The 18,870-nt window shown below is 41.7% G+C and overlaps 1 protein-coding gene and 1 long non-coding RNA gene across 2 annotated transcripts; both read left to right on the top strand.

Moving 5' to 3' along the window:
- The first annotated feature begins 1,238 nt into the window (after positions 1-1,238).
- LOC115574627 (uncharacterized) lies at positions 1,239-3,453 on the top strand. Its single transcript, XR_003982527.1, has 2 exons — positions 1,239-1,331; positions 2,587-3,453. It is a non-coding gene; the product is annotated as an uncharacterized LOC115574627 (long non-coding RNA).
- Positions 3,454-7,234: 3,781 nt separating this feature from the next.
- Positions 7,235-18,857, top strand: smyd2b (SET and MYND domain containing 2b). The gene is made up of 12 exons (XM_030405665.1): positions 7,235-7,502; positions 9,497-9,560; positions 11,063-11,173; positions 11,263-11,323; positions 13,382-13,506; positions 13,646-13,713; positions 15,193-15,295; positions 16,810-16,920; positions 17,058-17,178; positions 17,365-17,539; positions 17,812-17,920; positions 18,472-18,857. The coding sequence occupies exons 1-12, from the start codon at positions 7,333-7,335 to the stop codon at positions 18,556-18,558; spliced, it is 1,305 nt and encodes a 434-aa protein (XP_030261525.1). The 5' UTR covers positions 7,235-7,332; the 3' UTR covers positions 18,559-18,857.
- The last annotated feature ends 13 nt before the right edge of the window (positions 18,858-18,870 follow it).

The raw sequence follows: 18,870 nt of genomic DNA, 5'->3' as shown, positions 1-18,870 counted from the left end.
AATTACTGTATATCGCCTGGGCTTGGCTCGGGGGAATAAAGGAACGATTACACAGGGTCTTGCCATGCGCCCCCCTCCCAAAACAGAGCCCAGAATTATCAATTACTCTGTCCCCTCCCTCTCCACTGAATGCAAACACACAGCACCGTCCATCTCTCAGGCTGTGCCCTGCCGATGACCCCTAGTTAGCAGAGCGGCCTGGGAACGGCATGTGATGACAAGGTCATGAGTATGAAGCGAGGAGGCCTTCGTCCACCACAACTGCGACACGAAGAGTAGCAGGGGTCTTTAACTGCACTGGATTTCACACACAACCCTCGTCCGCGACCTCGTGGCAGAGAGGCATTAGCAGCTGCCATTTTTACGAGGTCCCCAATGTGACAATGCACTGGGTATATCCATCAGCAATATGGCCATAAGTTATACACACAGTGTCTTCTAAGAGTGTAAAAACAACCGGACTGCTAATGTAGTTTGATCCTTGAAGAGGAGCAGGGTGACAATGTGCTGATAAATTATGAGACAGTAAAAGTGTAATGGTCGTGCACACAGCGAGGTGGACTGAGAGGACAGAGCAGTTCAAAGCAATCAGTTGTTTACCAGGCTGAGTTCTGCAACAGGTAAGAGTCAGCAAGGGCACGCGAAGCAGGGACAGGGACGAGAATGGACCGCTAAGACCGGGTATTAGATTAGACAATCTGACAAATGAGTGGGGAATAAAGGGCTGGTGTAGCTGGAGAGGGAGTGGGGAACAGGTGTGCTGGCGAGGACACAGTGGGGGCAACTAGAGGGCAGGTGGGGAATGGCAGGAATCTGAAATGACAGGAGAGGTTAATGACTGGAAATATTAGCAAAATGTACAAAGATGACTAAACAGAGAAGATGCGGTGAGACTTAGATAGTTGCCTGTACAGCATATTTCCCCCTCCTGTGTCTGCAGGAGGGCAGAAGTGACTGTATTTCAAGTATTTTATACTGTTGAGTGCTGTGTTTTTATTGGTATGGAGTTTGTTTCTATTGCATTGCTTTATTATGAATTGGTTTGTCTGCACTCGTCGCTGCTTGACATCTGCACTCCTCCTTAACTGACTTGATTGCCTGATAACCTGCACCTGGAGACTGCCTTGATTTTGTTACAGGCACTGGCAACCACCAATCGGGTTTCCGAAAATGGCACGAGGGACCAATTCGACGGGTGGGACCAACCACCTGGCTGAAAGGTTAAAGATGAGGAGACGGGCACAGAACAGCAGAGTGGAAAAAAAGAGGGAAAAGAAGGCAGAGACTTGGAGAGACCAAGAGACTCGCAGAACAAGGATGGTGGCAAGAGGGTAGACTGATCAGCTGCCACCTTTTCTTAGTTACACTGGACTGCCAGTTTTGTTAGAGACTCTTTTATTCTGGATTTTAATATTGTTGGGACTTTTTTTCACTGTATACATTTGAATAATTTAAAATCAATTTGATATGTGTTTACCTTGAGCTTTGGCTCTTTGGTCTCCTCAGTATTGCTCCCCACCAGACAAAAAAACCCACCATGCTCTTGGAAGACATCAAGGAAACATCACTATATTTGTGCTGTATTGAAATCCATGACCAAAGTAGTTCGACAGTCATTTCCTCCAATCATCTTTAATCATTTGTTCTAAGAAATGTCAGAAAATAGTGAAAAAATCCTACCCCTACAGCCCAAGATAGTGTTGTGTTTTGTCTTGACATCTTTTCTGTCCAGTCAAAACCTGTGGAAAAAAAAATGACAGAGAAAAGTGGCAAATGTTTTACAGTTCAGGACCTTTTTTGGGGGTTTTTTTGGGGGGGGGGGGGGGGGGTGAATTGACATAAATGATTAATATATATATATATATTTTTATGTTCTGTCAATTGACTCATCAAATGTGTTGAGGCAGTAAAGGGAGGCTTGCTTCTATATCTAAGGCTGCACATGTATGTGTCACCAAGTGCTGTATCGTAGCCAACTAGACTTGCTTCAGTTTCCTGAAGACGTTTCACCACTTATTTGAAAGGTTTCTTCAGTTCGAATGATTCTGAAACTCACACGTGAAACAATCACTCGATTGGAAAATAGTCTACAATAAATGTTCTTGTGATTAATCAATTAATTGACTTATTGTTGCTGCTCTACGCATTATAGCATTGAAATAAAGTTACACAATTAACGTAATATCAAAAAGATTGCTGATTAATTTCCTGCAGATCGACCCAGCAGTGCTCCTGCTATCTGTAAAATTTTGCAGGTACATAATTCAAACTTAAAGTGTTGAATAAAGTTTGGATGAAATCTGCTGCTCAGTAAAACTCATTCGGAACCAGTACAAACGTTACACTGGTTCCATTAAATTTGAGATTGTACGACAAAAAGAAGCCCTGAACTTATCTCTCAGACCAAACAGGTCAGGCCGACTGTATCTATTTAATACCTCTGTCCTGTCTCTTATTCTGTTGATTTTCCCTAACAGGGTTTCCTTGAGAACTAAATCTACTTAGGATTTATTGTTTCTTATTATTTCTCGTCATTGGAAATTATAATCCTTTCACCTAATCCCCCTCTCCCTCCCTCTCTTTCAGATCATATTCATCAAGATCATCCCTTCTGACAAAGCAAGAAATCAGCACAGCGGGGAGGTCGTACGAGAGCGCGTACTGAAAACAGGGGGTTTCTTCCTAATCAAATCAGGTTCCTCTGATGTAATCAAGACGAGACGCCAAAGACGACCACATAATCTCCCAGGGACATGCCTCTCTTGCTTGCGCATTATTAAAAATGAGGAGGAACAAATCTTTAGATTGAAAGACTGGAAAAATGGAATTATAATAAATCAGGGGGAAACTGGGGCAAGGTTGGATAAAGCCTTCAGATACAGATGAGGGACAAATCTTCACAGTGGTTGGTGCTTGTATGTGTTTATGTGTGTGTGAGAGAGAGAGAGAGAGAGCAGGCGTGCATGTGTGTAATGTTCCTGCACTGTTGCTTATGAAATATTTCAATTTACTCAAGATCAAGTCCCTGACCTGAACACCGTCTACCTCCGTGTCAAAAAAGCCAGGAGTGCCGGTCGTCCCGCTACAACTCAGTCACCGTTGCTGGATAATCCGTCTGGATCTAAGGTGACCGGTGGGCTGTGATGCATCATGATGAGGGCCCCTCCATCATCTGAGGGTGCACTTACGATTAGCACCCACATGATGGCAGAATATGACAAAAGTGGACACCAGACCAAGCAAGGGAACTTTAAGGGCTCTTTCTATTAATTTGTCCTGCTCTGACCTCCGTGAGGAACGAGGTATACGTATAATTCAGAGTGTAATCAGGGTCAGTGTTGTTACAGTTCAGTTAAATTCAACTTCATCAGTGTATTTTGTGAAGTGAGGAACAGTTACACTGGTGCCACAACACGAAGAATGACATTGTACAATAAAGTATGCCTTAGATATTCTTGGCCTTCACCACCAGGTGGCCTTATTGAACTGCTGAAAAAAAAGTACCAACACTATGAAGAGATGGCTTGAGGGCTATTCATATGTATGCTGGTGTTTGATTTTTACATAATAAACCAAACATTATTTACATGCGTGCATATCAAGTGTCTGAGGTAGATGTTAGAGTGTAAAAACACGTATAAAACAGGAGAATCGTCATGTTTGATGCACAGCAATTTGTCCTTTAAGTAAAATAGGCCAGTGTGTTATTGTGACATGAGTTTTAAAGCACTGACGATTAACCACAAAGTCACTGATATTGATATTAAGATACCGTTACGGTTTGATATACTGCCCCAAGGCCAGTTACCTGCACTTCAGGAAGAAATAAGCCTGACCTACTGTTTAAAATAATTCTAGCAACATCTAAAGGGTCTAAAGTCCTACAAGTAAATGTTTCAGGGTGCAAAAATCAACTTTATGGTCCACTGGCTGATTGGCGAGAAAGTACAAATTTTGCCACCCACTCAATAGAATAGCAATGTTCTGGTAGTGATAAAAGACAGAGGGAGGTCAGATTGGGTCAGTCAACTCGCTGATGCGGTCAACAACACTGGAAAACTAGTTAACGTTCTCTGTTGTTTCATTACAGTTTTTTTCCATTGCTTAAGCATGATTTCGAATAGAGGGCCCGGTTTTTCAAAACACTACACACAATTAGCACAACCATACACACAATTAGCAGAACACCTCACATCCTTTGCAAAATGAAACACTCTTGTAAAAACTATACACTACTTTATAAAAATGATATTATGTTACCATATGAAAACACACATATTTCATATGACTTAATTCTGTCTGAACCAGTTACACACTGCTGCGCTTAACCTAAAACACTTTTAGCAATTCTACTGACAAAAAAAGAAAAGAAAATCCAGCAGGGAAAATATTAGGGATTATCTCTTCGCCGAGCTGGATCAGGCCAGAGAATTTCGTTGACATCACAGGCGATATCTTCATTAGCAAGACAACGAGGGAAGAACCGCCGTGCATGTCGAATCCATCCTTGAATGGCTATGGCGTCAATTCTCCTCCGTGGCCTCAATGAGGGGCACTTGAGCCTGGGGCTGCAGATCATACACCTTCCACCGCCACGTTGAGAAGAAATCCTCGATTTGATTGAGAAATGGAGAGTATGGTGGAAGGTATAGCACAGAAAATTGAGGATTGTGCTGAAACCAGTTGTGGACCTGTGCAGAGCGGTGGAATGATACATTGTCCCAGATGACAATGTATTGCATCTGTTGTATTTGGTTCACTGTGAGGATGTTATGCAGTTGGTCCAGAAATGTCAGAATGTGAGCTGTGTTATAAGGGCCCATATTGGCATGACGGAGGAGGACCCCATTCTGTGTAATGGCAGCGCAGAGGGTGATGTTACCTCCACGCTTTCCTGGGACGTTGATTATAGCCCTGTGGCCAATGATGTTTCTGCCTCTCCTTCTTGATTTTGTGAGGTTAAACCCTGCCTCATTGATGTAGATAAACTCTTGTGGGATTTCTTCAGCATCCATCTATGAAACTCTCTGTAATACAGTGAAAGACAAGATTCTTGTTCTTGAGTGAAAATAGGCCCCCTCCCTCCTTGTCGCTCTCGCCCCTGAATCCTATGTGGAAAGAAATACATAGGATCTCACAGGAACCAGTATGAACAGTGCTGATATGGTACATACTAAGCAGTTGATTACTTTTGTAGAAAGATTACTTTTTACCTGTTTTCTTGTCGAAATGTCCTGATCACAGATGCCACTGTATATCTGCTAAGATTTGGCTGAACTCTCAGTCCAGCCTCCCTCAGCGTCAGTCCGTGGTTCACCACATGGTCAACGAATGTTGCCCGAATTTCATTTGATAAATTTGTCCTCTCCTTCTTAGGGCATGTATTCCTGCTTCCAGTCTTCCTCTGCCTCTGCCTCTGCCTCTGTCTCGTCCTCGTCCTCTTCCTCTTCCTCTACCTCCACCTCGGCCTTGACCTCTGGCATGGCCTATTGCCTTCACCTCCTTCTCCTTCTCTTTGAATTCCTCCTCTCATTCTTACTCTTCCTCGTCTTACTCGTTCCATTGTGGTAGAAGACAGGTGAACTCACCTGCTGCCTTTTTGTAGTGCTTGAACCTGATTGGTGTGTCTACAATTAAGCAATCATGTGTTGGTGCACCTGAGTGTTGTGTTTAACCAATTAGATAATGAGTGTGATCATTTGAAAGTCAGTGCTTTGGAATTTGCAAGGAAGTGACATCATGATATGCATCTGTGTCTAATGTATACAAGTGTGTTTAGTGTTTTGCTATTTACTGTGTGCAGTCATTTGCAAAAAGTGTGAAGCTGACATTGTGCTTATAGTTGTGCTAATCTGGTCCGGAGTTTTGCTCCTTGAGTGTAAGGTTTTTATAATTGTGTACGACTTTTGATTTTAGTGTTTATGCAATCCAAAATAACTGTAATAAGCCTGCTGGGCTTCAGCCAACACTGTAGCTGTAGCTGACATTTACCAGCCACCAGGGGGTGCTGTTTCATTTAAGGCAACCAAAAATGATAGGAAAACAACATAATAAGAAATGAGTGTCATCATGTGTCATAATCACCAGTGATATAGGTTATTAATCAGTATTTTGATTGAAATGATAGTAAAAAGGTATTCTGAATGCTAAGAGAGTCCTGACCTTCTTTAGATTCAACATCCACAAATATTCAGAGTGTAACTTGCTAATTTTAAAGGTTAATGCAGGATTTAATATATGTTTAACAAAATAGTATGGAAGCCCGTTTCTGCCAGAAAAAGACAAGAAAAAAAACATTATTAAATTAAATTAAATAACAATATTAAAAAGTCCAAATTATGGATTTAAAAATCAAATTCATTAGATAAAAAGTAATAAATATGAGATAAAAACCCATAGTTATTAAATAAAAAGTCATGAATATGACATTCCACTCTATTTCACTATTCTCACCCCGGAGCTCAAAGCTGCCTAACGCGGCCCAGTTGACCTCTTGTATGGTGAGGACTGTGGAGTCTGAATTCTGTGCCCAGCCGGCACTATGCAATTGCATTTTTATTTTTGCACTAAATTGTCCCCTGTTTTTTGTTGTACTGTTGTTGTTATGTGCGGTGTCCTTGAGTGCTTTGAAAGGTGCCTTCAAATAAAATGCATTATTATTATTATCTTTATAAAAAGAAATTGTTAGATTTTTAAAAAATAATGAATACGAGATGAATTTGTCAGGATTCTGACATAAAATATCAGAATTGTCAAATAAAAAGGTCAAAACTATAAGGAAAAAAAGTCATAATCATGGGATAAAAACTCAAAATTACGAGATCAATCCAAATTTCTGGATAAAACATCACAAATATGAGGTAAAGAGTAAACATAAACATAACATAAACAATTATAAGATTAAAAAGTTATAATCATTCAAACAAAAAGTTTTAAGATTGTTAGACAGAACTAGACTCATTAATTCATAATTATGACTTTTATCCTCAAAATGTCGACACTTTATGTCATAATAATGATTTACGGTGAGTTTACTTATTTCAATTAAGTCAAAGTGTCTTTAAGGGGCGCACCTGGGCTTCCACACATGCGGGCTTAGAATTTGGAGAGAAAAGCAACACATGGGCTCTTTCTCTGTCTGTGGGTGTCAGTGCGGACTATTACTGGCATGGTGACGCCCCAACATTTGGTTCCGGGGTGCCACATCCTACTTCGCCCCCACCCCACCCGCAGACAGCGCTGTGGAGGCAGATCTGTCCCTGAGGCTACATCCCCCCTCTACTCTCCCGGGTCCCTGCGCGTAAAAGAGTCACTTTCGGAGGAAGAGGCGCGATGACGGGCAGCATCGAGGGAGTCGAGAGGTTCGACAGTCCGGGGAGAGGGCGAGGTCTCCGCGTTACCAGAGCCTTTAAAGTTGGAGAGCTGCTGTTCTCCTGCCAGGCGTACTCTTACGTGCTGTCAGTGAAGGAGAGAGGCTTCTACTGTGAGTGCTGCTTCACCAGGTAAAGCACCGTTTATCTGTGCGTCACACAGTCTCATCCTGCACCATGTGGCTGATTATCCTCATTCCATCTAATTAATCTCTTATCAGAACTTCATAAGGTTTAAGATGCTCATCCTTTTAACTGCTCATTAGTTAGCAGTGTAAGTGCAGCCTACTGAGCCATGCCAATTTGTCGTAAAATGTCTCTCCTTAAAATCTATTTTAGTGATGTGGCTCATCTTTCTGAATTGAGGTTCACCCTGTTCCTCATGACCTCTCTGGCCTCCTCCATGAGCGCTCAATGTGGGGAAATGTATCCTGTTACCTCAATGGCATCATGATTACATTACGCAGCGCGCCTCTCGGCTCTATTGTGGCTAATGAAGGGATTATAATTGGAAATAACATATCTGATGATGGACTGTGCAGACACACGCCACCGTGTCAACTTTAAATCATACAGTAATAAATACAAGTGCATAGATTCTCCTGAGATAATTGCACACCATTAACATCAAGATAATAGTCCTGAATCGTGTTTTCTAACATTATTTTGTCATTCAGCTCTTCACTGTCATCAATATGAAGGTCTTTGTGCAGGATGCTCAGGGGATGCATCCGGTTGCACTGCACACTAGAGATTAGTCGATTAGTTGTCATACAATTTTGATGTTCGATTAATTGTTTGAGATAATGCTAAGAAAAGATGGTCCAAAAGTTTCTGATTTCAGCCCCTCGAAACGTTTTTTTTTTTTCTTGATCAGTCCTCTATCCCAGAAAACTGAACATCTTTGGGTCAAAACATTTGAAGACATCTTCTTTAGCTTTGCGAAACACTGATCGACTTTTCTTCTTATTTACCATTTTCTGACAAATAATTGATTAAGCAAGAAAATAATGTATCGATAATGAATGTAACTGATTGTTGCAGACACCTTTCACTGTACTGAGTGAGTGAGAACACTGTCACTGTTGGGGAAGGTCATAAATTTTTTGTCCTTATTTGCTGTCAATGGCGTGAAATCCGCCTTTTTATCACTTTCATGAAGGAGTTTATGTTTTCACCCATGTCCACAAAACATGGATGGCGGATGGGTCTCGGCTCCGAATAGACCCCATTAACTTTTGGCACGGATCCAATTAAGGGAACAGATTATGGAATTTTTTCTCCATTTCTTTCTTTTCTCTTCAACACTTTTGTTTTATTTCTGGTGGCTGGTATTCATGAGGTAGTACAAGACGGGACTGTTAGGCCTGTCAAATGCATGTGCCAGTATAGTTTGGCAAGGTTGATGCCTTAAATGAGATTGGAGTACCTAGAGAGGAGTGCTGCTCGTGTGGAAGGGCAGTTACTTGAATGATCTCCCTTTAAACTTATGTGAAAAGTTATAGAAGTCCAATTATGTGCACGTTCAGGTGACAAAAAGTTGATGGTCGATGGTCCAAACTCTGGTTGTTACTTCCCTTTTTAACCCTGAAGCTTTTCATTCCCACCTACTATCAGTGTAAGTCTCTCATAAATAGACCTCGACCTTGTTAATCTCAAACATCTCTCCATCAGCAAGTGAACAGTGAGCAGGAAGCATGGATTAGTTTTAAAGATACAGTTATAGACGACACATCGCTCAACGGATCAAGGACGTTTCGCACAGCTCGCTTTAAGAACAGAGTGCAGAGACTTATGGACTGCTTTACTGTTTCAGTGCGGTAGAGAGGCAGCTGCTCCTTCATAAGGTCAGCTCTATTAATACCACAGAATGTTTTAAAGCCCTTCATTGCTATCAGTTACGACGGGCCACCGGCAACTGCTGCTTCTTGTCTCAGAGAAATGTAGGATGTTTAAACTCAAGCAACTTCCTACTCGCACACAGATAGATACTCCGCGAGACAAGCGACGAGATAACTCCTCTGACGTTTGAGTGCTGTGTGTCTGGGAAAGTAAAGTATGTTGAGGATGCGTGAAGCTCTCGCAGTAACTAATAAACTCTGAATTTTTTTTTTTGTCATTTATAGGAAAGAAGGTTTGGCAAGATGTGGGAAGTGCAGGAAAGCCTGCTACTGCAATGTGAAATGCCAGGTAGGAAACAGTCGCTGGACGGTCAGCATCACTCTGTAATGTGATGATTCCTGTGTGAGGACGGGGGAGGGGTGAGATAATAGACGCTATGTTGAAGATCAGAGCTCCAACCTACTTTCCAACAGCTACTGTGTTGGGAACTGAAGCAGGATCACATGAGGAAGGCTCATTTTTGCAGCTGGACATCCTTCTACTGGGTGGATTGATACGAAATGATCTAGATATAGATATAAAGGTTAATATTATGAATCTGAATGATTCGGTTGATCCTTGACTTTTCACCTTGCGCACCCAAGGGGTTAAACTTCATGTCCGGTTGATATCCATGACCTCTACAACAATTAACAGAATTACTTTCACTCGAACTGTTGCGTTCAGATCTGATCACAGCAACGAACTGTTTAACGTTGAGCCAAGAGGACTAAAACACTGTCACTGTAGAGAGGATGAACCTGTCGTCTGATGTCATTCAACCCAAACTTAACATTTGTGTTGCATCAGTGGCACAACTACTACATTTGTTTTTAAGGACATTTTTCCTCCTTGAGGAGATATAATATCTGACATTTCTGGATTAAAATGATTAAAAACAATGAGACCTTTGTTATATTTGATGTTAAGTTGTGGAGTAAAATCAGTCAAATAATTTCCAACACAGCTCAAACCCAGAGAAATCTGTCATTTTAGTCAAACTGACACATCAGAAAGTGAGGAAGGAACTCGGTAATCGTGACTTAATGTAAAGTCAATGAAATTTCAAAACCTACATTTTAAAACCTCGTCATTGAACATTTCTGTCTGAGTCGCATCAGATATATTTTCATTTGCAGCTGTGGCCGTTTAACAATGAAGACAGCAACTCCCATGATCCCACACTCCTGCCTGACATCATCAATCTAAGTTTTTTGTGTTTATTTTTTGATTGAGAGACCCCTTGTGTTAAAAATTACAGACTGTACGTTAAAGCTTTATGTAGTTTAAAGGTGCTATTTGTGAGAAAAGTAGATTTTTTTAGTCTCACTCCCAACTCGTCAAAAACCGACCAATGGGATTATAGGATGGGTCGGCTTGGCCGCCATCCCAAAGCATCAGTCTATTTTCTGATAAGGGCTGATTCCACTTTAAACACTTTAACAAAAAAAAATGGGGTTTGGGGTAGTTAGTGTCAGTAAGAATGTATATTGTCTCCCTGGTTATGTCTCAATAACATAGTATGGTGAAGTATGAGCTTGCTGAGATACATGAAGCGATTTGTGTGTGTGATTATAATGCAGTCAGTTTGCGTATGGAGGGGTAAATGAGTGAGGGTAACATTAAATTAACACAGTGTGGAGTCACATTCCACCACCCTGCTTAAAGCAGCTGGTGGTGCAGCTCAGGGGCCAAATACACCAACTGTTTTGTGGTGGTGGGACCTAAACTGTAAAATAGCTGAATCTACTTAAAACCCCAGGGGTTGCTCTTTTTCTGTGCTGTTATAATGTGTGCGTTTGTGTGTGTAGAAAGCAGACTGGGCCATGCACAAGCTGGAGTGCTCTGCGATGACTGCCTTCGGAGAGAACTGGTGCCCATCAGAGATGACCCGCCTGGTGGCCCGGATCCTCGCCAAGAAGGTTGGACGGTTGATGAAAGACGCAGTGTTGTCTGGCTCACGCTGTGGTTCATTGAGGTCGTTTTTGTTCATCACGCCTTGTTTCCACAGAAAACACAGAAAGAAAGATCTGCTTCTGAGAAGATCTTGCTCATCGGAGACATGCAATCACGTGAGTTGTTGCTCTTCTAACAGCACACATGAATTAATTACCAGCTCTCTGGGGAACAAACCCTTATAAACCCGCCTGAAAGGAGCTGTAAAGATTTAGTGTAAAGTTTCCAGAGTCTGTACTTCAGTCCTAAGTGTCCCGAGATATCCCTCTTTAAAAAAGCACAACCCATTCAGATAAGACTGAGGGGAAACAACCATGAAGGCCCATCTATATATATCCTATAGATGTGGGTCGAATGGCCATTGGACAACATAACAAGTGTAACATCTTGAACGAGAAGCAGGAGCACTTTAGACTAACATGCGCGGAGATGACTGCGTGAATGTCAGTGTAGCGGCAATGATGTCGAATAGAGTTTAATGTACTGTAGAAAACCCTTTTGTTGCTCCAGAGGGAGCTTCATGATGTCTGGTAGACTTCCTCAAGTTATGCTATAGAGCCAAAATGAAAACAGATTCCTTTCGTAACAAAATACCTTACATTTTCCAAAGGATTACCATGCAGCTTCCTGAGTTTTTTTTAATCCTTTAATGAACTGATAAAGAAATCAACATTACGTATTTGCAACATGGTTGCCTTTCATTGTCATCTCAGTCCTAGAGGTAACATCAATGGCCACAGAACAGATTGCCTCTGGTCTCAATTTGATAGACCAACAACCAATCAGGAAAAACAAACAAAATCGTGCACAGCTCAAACAGGGGAAGCTAGCTACCTACCACTAAGGTTAAAGTGATAGCTGGGGTCTTTTGATTTGGGATTGTATGAGGTACTTATCACTAGTCAGTTTGTTACTTGCAATAGATGACTGTCAAGAAAGCAGAGCATTGCACTGCTAAACAGAACTGACAGAAAGACGTATTTTAGCCACCTAAAACAAGATATATATCCATCTAAACAGATACATGTATTTATATCGCTTCTCCACAGGGGGGTAGGGCCGACGGTCATCTACTGCAGGTAATACACTGAACTAGGGATAAGTACCTCATACAACCCCACATGAAAAGGCCCCAATTATCCCTTTAATACTCACGTCCATGGTAACCATTTGGACAGAAGTCACCAGTTATCGCAGTCACCTGTGAAACTGAAACACCAGCAGTGCAACCTTGCCGTCAGAACAAACGATCAACAGGCTTGACGATGAAGATTCAGAAGAAGGGTTTCTTATTTTTCACCTTAAATTTGTTCGGTAACAGATTTGGATGGACTGCTTCTACTTCACAGTGCCCTATAAACTCTGTTGGCATACAAGACATAAACCTGCGCATTAGATAGATGGTTGAACAAGGCCAAGGACGAGTGGAAATCTGTCTCAATGTGAGGGGGTCCAGACATGAGCTTGCAGATTTGCCTGGCTCCCAGTTTAGCAATATGGTGCCCTGTGGCTAACAGTGTGAAGGAGGGTATGGCTGTTGGTTAGCTGCTAAAAGAAGCACATGGTTTTGTCAGTGTGCCCGTGTTTGTGTGTGGCTGTGTCTGGAGGGAAGAGTTCAGCTCTCCTTTGAAATGCTGAATCAGTGTGTGTGTCTGACACACGAGAAAATACTGACTCCGGTTTCACGGGTCAGGGACAAGACACACATACAGACACACACACACACACACACACACACACACTGCAGATTGTAGTCTGCAGATGACGTGGTGACAATGTGTTCCTGCCTCGGCATAGTGAGAGCCACGAGGGAAGGAGAGCTGTTTATCCACGTCTATTTACAGTTGTTAGAGGCTAACAGACCGGACCTGTTCCAAACTTTTTGGACACCTCGTCACATAGTACACACAAACACTGCAAAGAGATCGTAAGTAATACACATTTAGGATAAGATTTCCTACAAGTGGACTGCACCCAAACTGGTGCTTCGTTTGGGCAAAGAAGGTCTTTCCACATTGGGATGGTATGTTCTACCGTGCCGCTGCCTAACTTCTTAATTACAGTCTGGCATAAGCTTTTATATCAAAATAAATCATAATCTAAAATAAGTATAGTTAAAGAGACTGCACGCTGTCCTGGTGTGAATACACTCTTCCCCTCTCTTCCTGTAACAGACGTGGAGGACGTAGATAATGACAAACGGGAGATGCACGAGGGAGATGTTGCTGCGCTTCATCGTTTTTACTCCAAGCATTTAGATCTGCCCGACCATAAAGACCTGCTCACGCTCTTCTCCCAGGTACTACACACATACACATAAATGACAGTCTATGATGATGTATATACTGTATTCTTGCCATTTGCAACAATTTACTTGTCCATGAAGTGGAAGGTTGGTAATTGTTTCTTCCCCCTCCCCTTTGTCCTTTATTCTTCAGGTTGCCTGTAATGGTTTCACTATAGAGGACGATGAACTGTCCCACATGGGTACTGCAGTCTACCCAGAGTAAGAAGGAAAGCTCAGATGCATACATAGGATCACGTTGCCATTGCATTTCAAAAACACACAGAAAGATACAATTTTACTACACAAGACGTTTTCTCCTCCTTACCGAGCTTCTTCTTCTGTGGTTCTCAGTAGGGATGTACCTAACATCTAATATCCCTGACGTTTAAACAGAAGTTTAAACATGTCGAAATGTAAGAAAACACTCCAATGAGCATGATTTAATCTATAAGTCTAAACATTAGTCACTTTATTTGGATTCCTAGTTCTTGAAAGAAAATACATACGGAAAAAAAATACAGTTGCAGACACACCTCATGAAAACGAAGACATGACAAACCATAATTACAAAGCTAATTATACAGGCAAGCCTTGTCACTTAAAGAGGTCATATTATGCTATTTTTCAGGTTTATACTTCTATTTGGGGGTCCTAGTAGAATAGGTTTACATACTTTAACTTTCGAAAAACACATTATTTTTCTCTTGTGGCGCACTGCTGCAGCATCCCTTTTCACACTGTATCTTGAACGCTCTGCTTTAGCTGAAGAGTGAGACATCTCGCCTTTGTTCAATCTTTGGTGAGAGTTGCACATGCACATTCGTTAATGGACAGGATGTAGCCAATCAGACGCAGAGTCGGTTGGGTCATGCTGAGCAAGGTAGTGTGATCTAAAATAACACAATTGCAACTGTATGTCTGCTGACTGACTAGAAGGTATATATTTTATAATAAATACTGTATAAATATTTAAATAACGCCTGTTTGTAGTTTAATAACATAGTGATGCACATAAGTTACGGAATTAAAGGCTGGACTACAAACCAGGCTTTTCAGGCAGTGCAGGAGCAGTGTTTTCTGTGGGATAGAGTAACACCCTTTGGTGTGGACCAGGGCTTTTTCACTTTGCAGATCTTTAACATGGACAAAAATGCTACAAAACACAATAAAAGAAAAGGCAACAATCCCAAAAAGCATAATACGACCTCTTCAACTGATGCTGAATGCAACATTTGGCAATATTTGATTATTGTTTAAAAGGTCAGTATTCGGAGCACATGTAACCGATATTCAAAGAGACCAGATGGTCATTCCCTATCAAGACTACTTTCTCTCTCCAGCTGGTCATTGGGTTGTAAAATCCTCTCCCTGCTGTGGCTGTTACGTTTTAAAACTGACTGTGTGAAGATGAATTTGCACTCTCAGCTCATTTTTAAGCTATTTCCAGCCAGTCACCCAGGTAATTGCAAGGTAGCTAACATATTTCAGCACGTACAGAGAGGTCCTGGGCGTCCTCAAGACCTCTATGTATATACAGTTGTAGCATAGCCACTCAAAATAAAGTGTTACGTCACTGCTGTGTCATGGCTCTGGGCAAGGATAAGAAGGCATTTTTGCTCCCATTTCATTGTGAGGAAGTGGAGAAGTTGATTTCTATCCTTGACCCTTGTCTTTCCCTTTCTGTCCGTCTCTACACAGTGTGGCACTGATAAACCACAGCTGTCTCCCCAGCGTCATAGTCACATATAATGGGACGTCGGCTGATGTTCGGGCGGTGCGGGACATGAAGCCTGGAGATGAAGTGAGGAAAGGGGACAGCTGCTGTTAGAGGGGGTTGGGTCTTGTTCAGTTTTGTTTTTCCAAGTGTGTGTGTGTGTGTGTGTGGAAAAAGCAGCCGTGCTTATTCCAAGAGGGCAGAGGGTGTGAAATATTTACGATCTGGTGGATCAGCCTGCACCGAAACCAAAGGACGAATTTGTAAACTGTAAATTAAATGATACACTACTTCCTTATCATCCCTTAATATTCACAGGACTTGATCAAAAAAATGATCTGACTTAAGCCGAGTTTTGTTTTCTATGTTTTCTTGAAAGGAGCGTTATGTGAAGGTGCCTATTCACTTTCTTGCCGCAAGTTAGATGAGTTAGAGGACAGATACCACTCTTCCCTGTACAGTAAATATGTAGCTACAGCCACAAGGTGATTGACTTAGCTTAGCATCAGGACTGGAAACAGGAGGAAACAGTTAGCCTCACCTCTAAAGCTCAGTAATTAGTCCATTATCTGTCGGAGCTGGACCAAATAACTTATATTCCTAACATTAACAATACAATTGTAAATCAACATTTGAATGCTGTGCAGTTTTTTTTTTCTCGTGATAAATGATTGTTTAATTCTGCTGTGGTTCGTACTGAGCAACCAGTCAACATTAGTCTGCTTAATTTCTCAAGAATTGCTTGAACGACGATCCAATCACAAGCAGGCCAATGAAAATCCTGATATATGGCAGGTTCGGGGAGGACAACAAGACCACTGAGCAGAACAGTAATTTAGACTGAAAAGGATCAACAGAGACCACTTTGATGGGATGCCTGCAATTGATAATGCATTAAACATAAACAGTTATAAAAGTAACTTATAGTCTGAGGTAGCGTTACCCCTGTCGAGTTTGTCCAAGGTGGTTGAGTGATATTTCAGTAATGTAACTGTACTTGTATTTGAGTACAGATCTTTCAGTACTCTTCCCACCACTGGTTATGACATGATACATACAGACATTCAAAACTTCTTTCAAAAACCTCAATAAATGTAAATGTAAAGAGAGGACTCTCTGTTTTTTGTTGCCTGTTTTAGACTGTACAAAATGTCTTCAAATGCAACTCTCAGTGAACAACCAGATCTCCCAAAACGTCATAATTTCCTTTGAAAGCTTTAAACACACTTGACAGATTCTGGTCTCACTCTCGACACAGTTGGTGTTTGATTTAAAACATGGATGAGACAGGAGCTTAAAAATAGACGAGCCTTTGAAACTTTGACATCAGGACTGTGAGATTCAAAGGCAGAAGTGTAACATCCCTGCTGATGTACAATCCCAACTCAATGACAGTTCACTTATCAGTGTGTCAAAACAGCGCTGTGAGGAAGAGTGCGTGAGGTCCGAAGGGGGGATGCGGCAGCTGAATAAAGAGGCTGGTGAGGGTGTTTTTTAGGAGCTTTCTGGCAGCAATTTGAGTTACTGAAGCACGATGAAGCAAGATGGGGAGTGTGCATTATTTAGGATTCGTGTGAGCTGTGTGTTATTCCCACCTCTAGGTGCTCATCAGCTACATAGACCTCCTCTACCCAACAGACGACCGCAACAACAGGCTGAGGGAGTCCTACTACTTCACCTGTGACTGCCAAGAATGTAAAACCAGGTCCAAGGTAAGATGGCAGAAGGAGTGCCGAGTGAAAAAAATGAAATGACGTGCATTATTCTGCTCGACAAACACCAACAGGACTATTTTTGTCAGTCATTACCACACTGCTCCTAATGTTCTGTGTCCTTTCTTCACCTCCAGGACAAGGTCAAGTTGAAAGTACGTAAGCGCAGTGAACCCATTGAGCCTGAGGTGATCGACAACATGGTGCGCTACGCCAGGAAGATCATCAGAGAGTTCCGGTTCCTCAAAAAAACAAAAAATATCCTTTAATGTCGCCTAATAACGCTCTCGTCAATCCAGTAGAGAGTTGTGATTTGTGGTTCTGTGAGTGCAAATCTCATGTTAAGTAGCTTCCCCACAATCACAAACATCTGAATATGTGATCAGAGGTCACTTTGACGTGTCACTGGTCACTGGTGTTGATGCGGCCTTGACTCCGCGGCACCCCCTAGTGAGCTACTGGAGATGTGTGAGCAGAGCCTGGAGGAGATGGGAGCCGTCTTCGATGATTCCAACGTCTACATGCTCCACATGATGTACCAGGCCATGGGGGTTTGTCTCTACATGGAAGACCCAGTAGGAGCTATCAGATACGGAGAGAAGGTCGTCGGTTCTTACAGGTGATGAGAAAAAGTCTATCTCTTTCCACCAATAAATCACCGGTTCAGTTATTTTTTACTCGAGTAAATAAAGGTGAATGTCGGCATAATTAGCAAAGAGTTTATCTAAAACCTTGCGTTCAGCATTTTTGTTTCTTAATTCTTATCGCACAGGAAGATTATAGGATTTCAAAGGAAGAAAAGGGACTTCTTGTGATATTGATTTCTATCTGCTTATTACAACGATTTACCTGTTTACGTGTAATCATTGTGTGATCTCTTCCCCAATGCAGCAAGCTGTATCCAGCCCACTCTTTGAATGTGTCCTCCATGTACCTGAAGCTGGGCCGACTGAACATGGGGCTGGAGAGGAACTCGGTGGGCATCAGCGCTCTCAAGAAGGTAAGCTGCCCCGCTGAGCTTTTACACCAGACTCCCATGCTCAAACATGGCAGCTACAAAGCAGTTTTAACCAAGTGAGCATAAAAATACTGATCTGCTGTTAAAAAATGATTCAGCCGGGGTATCATTTGAAAATTTCAGCACCAGTTTTTAAGCAATATTTCACCAGTTTTTTTTTTTAAACAGAACTCTTTTTTTATTTAGCAAAGCAAAGAAACCCTCTTCTCAAATGTTAAATGTGAAATGAATGAACTCATGTGAAACACAAAGTGATCCAGTTGTCTTTGCAACAGCCAGGCCAAAAAAAATAAGCAAATTGGAATTACTGGAAAAGTTGTCTGTTACCACTTTATATAGAAAACAGTCCAATGATGGAAAACGTAATGATTCCACTGGATGTCAGCTTCCAGTACTTGACAGTTTTCACTACAGGGTGATATAAATACATTTAAGTTGGTACCAGGCAGTAGTCAGGTGTTCTATACCCAGACCTTGTAATCATGTACATACTTTAAAGATTTAAAACTACATTTGTTTGTGTGTCTTCACAGGCGATTACCATAATGGAGGTGACTCACGGGAAGAACCACTTCTATTTGAAAGAGTTGCGAAAAGAGGCCAAACTGACGAAGAAATAAAGAAAGGACGTGACGCAGCTGATGTCGAAGGACTGCATACACTCGTTTGACGAGGAGCTTTACAGAACTGAAGGCACTTTCTACTGTTTTTGGAACGGAGGCAAAGACGGAGAGCACTCGTGTTTTTCTGATGAATACATTTCTTGGAGATTTTAACTTTTTACATCAGTGTTATCGGTGCAACAACGTATTAGGTTGCTAAATGTAGGACACTTTTGTACCAGAGATGCGTTCAATGTTGACTTGTTGACGCTGCTTTTTACACGTGTTGACCATAAATTGTTTACTTCTTCTCCAAATTGTGTTTGTTTT

The sequence above is a fragment of the Sparus aurata genome, chromosome 22 (assembly GCF_900880675.1).
Source record: "Sparus aurata chromosome 22, fSpaAur1.1, whole genome shotgun sequence".
NCBI lineage: Eukaryota > Metazoa > Chordata > Actinopteri > Spariformes > Sparidae > Sparus > Sparus aurata.
This window is presented reverse-complemented; position numbering and strand designations above follow the sequence as displayed.